This window comes from Engraulis encrasicolus, chromosome 6 (genome assembly GCF_034702125.1).
Source record: "Engraulis encrasicolus isolate BLACKSEA-1 chromosome 6, IST_EnEncr_1.0, whole genome shotgun sequence".
Taxonomy (NCBI): domain Eukaryota; kingdom Metazoa; phylum Chordata; class Actinopteri; order Clupeiformes; family Engraulidae; genus Engraulis; species Engraulis encrasicolus.
This window is the reverse complement of record NC_085862.1, coordinates 25,701,995-25,706,994: the sequence shown is the minus strand read 5'-3', so window position 1 is coordinate 25,706,994 and position 5,000 is coordinate 25,701,995. Positions and strand designations below refer to the sequence as shown.

The following is a 5,000-nucleotide window of genomic DNA, read 5'->3' as shown; positions in this document are numbered from 1 at the left end:
GCCCTTGATGCAAGATGTCTAACCCCACACTGCCACACGGACTGTAGCCTACAACTAAAAAGCTCTACGTCACTTTGGATTAAAACATTTACTAAGCGTACCATAATGTAAAAATAAAAGCTTGTAATGGGCTAAATTGAGCCATAGCAGGGGATGTCTTACTAAGGCGTGAGAGATGCAGGTGGAGAGAGGTGAAGTGAGGGCACAGATTATTTTCACAGAGAGAGAGAGATGCATGGAGGCGGAGAAATAGCATGGAATATTTTAACAGAGTGAGAGATAGAGAGGTGGAGACTGGAGCGGTAGCATGGAATATTTTAACAGAGTGAGAGATACAGTACATGGAGGTGGAGACATAGCATGGGATATTTTACCAGAGAGAGACAGAGAGGTGGAGAGAGAGAGAGATATTGAGGTGGAGAGAAAGAGATAGAGAGGTGGAGAGAGAGATAGTGGTAGAGAGAGAGGTAGAAAGAGAGAGAGAGAGAGAGAGAGAGAGAGAGAGAGAGAGAGAGAGAGAGAGAGAGACAGAGCACAGAATATCTTACCAGAGTGAGAGATAGGGAGGTAGAGAGAGATATAGAGAGATAGCATGGACTATCTTACCGTAGTGACAGTGAGTAGTCAGAGCTGTTGGTCTGGCTGTTTCTGACCAGGTAGCTGCATTCCTTACATAGAGTCAACAGGGACTCAGCGTCCGCCCGAGACAGAGAACCATGATACCACCTAAGATGGGACACACACACACACACACACACACACACACACACACACACACACACACACACACACACACACACACACACACACACACACACACACACACACACACACACACACACACACACAGACACAGACACAGACACAGACACAGACACACACACACACACACACACACAGATATGATCAGATTAATATTGGAAAAACCTCTACCTTAACGAAGGCAGTTACGACAGGTGATGTAGCCTAGTGTGGAGTCTGATCAGATGTTAGACTGGCGTGCGCTCTGCTCCGCCGCCATGAGGCACGTTCTCCTCATATGTGCAATATTCCACAAATTCAAACAAAATTATTATCTTTTTTAAATAACATAATTAATATTTGTTTGGTCTTTTATGACTTATGACAGGACAGTGAGAGAGTGACAGGAAATAAATGGCGAGAGAGATGGGGAAGGGTTGGCAAAGGACCTGGGCTGGAATTGAATCCAGGTCGCCAGCAGAGCAGCCCAGTGCCCTTCCATTAGAGCCACGATAGGGCCCAGACAAAAATTAATTATCCTTTTATTATAACAACAAAGTGTAAATGCAGTATACTATACAGGTGCTGAAATGGTCTAATGCACATGCTAAGAACTGATGAAAAATACATTTCAAGGGATTTTAAGGGATTTATTTCACACAACATCATAACTGTAATGACACATCAATAATACAGACTGAAAATTGTGAGTTGTATGTGCACCTGCTTAAAGCATCACTACGGCACACATTAACAGACTGTACTTTCCTTATAGCTTCTGTATGCTACCAGGTTTTCCCGATTGCAATAGTGCAACCAAACAAGAGCCAAGGAAAAAGAACCCACACTGTTTAAATGTCCTTTCTACACACATTGTAGGTATCAGCATTATACACTCTGTAGGCGTACGTCCTACACACAGTTTCTGCAGGAAGAGAGTGAGGAGGAGTGAGGGTTTGTTCTGTAACTGTTATGTAACTGACTGTATGACAGCAAGCACAGCTTGGTATAGAACTCTTGAAAAAGACAGACTACTCACTGACTTATACTGTAGTAGTGCATCTGCCTCCCGATACCAACGTTCTCCGTAAGTATGTATGGTGTATTCGTGTGTTCAGGTGACAGGCACAGTGCCTGAAGTGTGTGTATGGTGTTCAGGTGATAGGCACAAGGCCTGGGGTATCTATCTTCCCAAGGCTCTTTAGCTCCTTTTCAAGACTCCTTTGAAGTCGCCTCCGCCAGCTGTTGTTGACTGGCAGATAATGAGCCAACCCACCGAGTAGAGCGGTGTGGAGCGGAGCGGTGATTACCAGTCATTAGCCGTGCTCCGAGAGCCCTAAAGAGGCTTGCAGCCTTCACGGCAGATAAAACACCTGTTCCCCAATGGTAGACTTCTGTTGCAACAGCAAGCAGCCTTTCTTCATGTCATTAACACACCTGACCTGGGGAATGCAGCAAGGCAGAGTGGGATGAAGCGAATAACTTTCCTCTCGCCTAATGAGAGGTAAAAACACCTGTCCTGAAGGTAAAGGGACTTAGCAAGAAGAAGGCTTAAGTCCCGCTGATGTAAGAATCTAGTTGGACCCGTAAGAATCTAGTTGGACTTAAAATTGAGTATGGATAATTCAGCCAGGGCCTGGATTAAGATGATCTGGGGCCCCTAGGCTACAAGTTGCGGTAGGCTCCCCTGGAAGGCAGATTTCATGATAAAATTATTAAAATATTGCCATAACTACAATCTAGGAATTAAAAATAACATGTCTGCCAACTGTGGAGAGGACTAATATAAAACTGGTATAAAACCGCTCGACACGACAGATGAATTTTTAAATATTGCTTATTCTGAAATTGTGCATTTTTTTTAAATTTCAGCCAATCAGAGGCAGCTGGGGGCCCCTAGGCTGCAGCCATATTTAGCCTGTGCGTTAATCTGGCCCTGTTTAAGACTGGTCGTAAGACCAGCTGGTGCAACCGGTTCCAGGGGAATACGGCAATGTAGAGAAAGATGAGATGAGATGAGCAGCTTTTCCTTCTCACTCCATCAACACGTTCCCAGGTAAAACACCTGTCCTGTCCCCTGGGCAAAACATGACGAGACGAGCAGCTGTCTTCATGCCACTTAAGACCTGATCATTAGGGGCCAAGCAGCGAAGCTGGCGAAGGCCCCTACTGTTTTAGCTGGTATTCTTATTATGTCACCTTTCCTCTCCTTAGCAAGTCTATGGCAGCCCATAGAACCGTACGTAGGAAAATGCTGTAAATCGGCACACACATTCGGGCCCGGCTCAGCATTACCCACAGCAATTTATAGGTCCCCAGCCCCAACGCTCTAGCGCCACCAACAGGTCAAAGTTGCAGGTACATTTCTGCTTGTAACTTTTGAACCGCTGGGCCAATTCACCTTTGGCTAAGGCCCGCCCTAAAGTGCTTTTTGACCAATCACAGCGCAGCAAAAGGACGACCTCGGACAAACCTCGGACAGTTTTGACAGCGCTCCATTGAACTCAATGCAGAAATCGCATGTTTTCAAGTAGTTAGCGAGATACGGTCGTATTATTATTAAAATATGATTGGAAATTGTGCCTGGGGTATTTGTGACAAAGGTACAAGTGTCCCCGCGATGTAACAGGTGGTAATCGCTTTTCCTCTTTACCTAAAACCGGACTACCTATTACTAGCAGCTGGAGGGTCTGCCTTGAAGGGTCTCGGCAGCCTCACACTTCGACACACGATCAAAAGCATACTTTGTGTGCTCCGATCATGCCACCATCTCATTTGTGTCACTTTTCAGTAAGGTTTGTAAGCAAACACGAACCTGTTTCAGAGTAGGATTTTGGATTTCTGACCTAATTAATGAAAAAACAACCGCTAGCAAAAGTTAACTATCGGTCACGGCAGGAGTGTTTTTGACTAGCAGCCGATGGACGTGATTTTGTTAAGCTACTGAAGATATAAACGCCAAACGTTAATATTACACATTGCTGTGGTAGCTTTGAAGATGACCACAGCCATCACGTTGTGTGATTTCATTTTCGTCTAGCAAGTTTGAGTCAGGGCTCAAAAGATATGCGAGCTCAGCTTACCATGGTGCTGGTTACAATGCCTATCGATACCCATAGAAGAGCCCATAGCTGTGATGCATCGCATGACCGTTCAGAAAATAAATACGTATAGCCTATTCACAATACTATGAATGTGTTTTTTTATTTATTAGGAGTGAATAACTGCTGCGATTTGCAGTCACTGCATAAATCACGTTGATGTCTCAGCATTCAAAGTTTATCTGTCCGACCTAGCAACTGTAACTAAAGAGGGCGGGGCTTAGCCAAAGGCGAATTGTCATAAACTTGGTATCCCTGGAATCCTTGGGCCAAGACGAATCCAACGCACCCTATGACGTCATTTTCCGCCAGGATAGTTTTCCCGCCATTTTGAATTTTGTAAAATTCAATAAAAATGCTATTTTTCCCGCAATTTTTGACCAATTCGCCCGAAACTTGGTATATAGTATCTCTGGACTGAGCTACACATGGGGTCTCAAGGAATATTAGATATCTTTTATCGTTTTGCCGTGACAGCCAATCAAAATTGTCGTAAAAGTGGTGAAACAGGAAGTGAGGTCATATCTCAGCAACCGTTTGTTGAATTAGATTGGGATTTTGTACACACATAGCAGTCCATCCCTTGACCTACCACAAAAAAAATCAGAACCCCAGCTCAAACTCTGTAGCGCCACCAGCAGGTCAAAATTTTTGTTACATTTTTGCCTGTAGCTTTTGAACCGTACTGACAATTTTCAAAATATTGGTACACAGGTCATCTTCACACTATGTTGCACCCAGGTATGGATTTTCGTAACGATTGAAAAAACTATCAGCTCACAGCAGCCATTCAAAATTGTGGAAAGAATGGAGGGATTTTTTCTCATCTCTCTGTCCCCTTTGCCACCGGCCTTGCGCACGTTCACTGACACCATTCTCGGCAGGGGGGCTGGACACACAAGAAACGAGAGCTTATGTGTGTGCGTAGTTCTGCTATTGCTCTAAACTTTAAAGTGTCAACCAAAGCCCCACTGCCCCAGCCCCTGCACATACCCCCCCCACCCCCCACCCCCACCCTCCCCACACACACACAGACAGAGGGAGAGGGAGAGACAGAGACAGAGGGAGAGGGAGGGGGGAGAGGGAGCGGGATAGAGAGGGAAGGAGGGAGGGAGGGAGAGAGAGAGAGAGAGAGAGAGAGAGAGAGAGAGAGAGAGA

General features: G+C 45.2%; 1 protein-coding gene across 1 annotated transcript in view; it reads right to left on the bottom strand.

The window, feature by feature from the left end:
- Positions 1-5,000, bottom strand: part of shdb (Src homology 2 domain containing transforming protein D, b) — a 60,141-nt gene that overhangs the window by 9,838 nt on the left and 45,303 nt on the right. Inside the window, exon 6 of the mRNA XM_063201036.1 lies at positions 607-726. Coding sequence (XP_063057106.1) covers positions 607-726 — 120 coding nt within the window. The remainder of the gene's footprint in view (positions 1-606; positions 727-5,000) is intronic.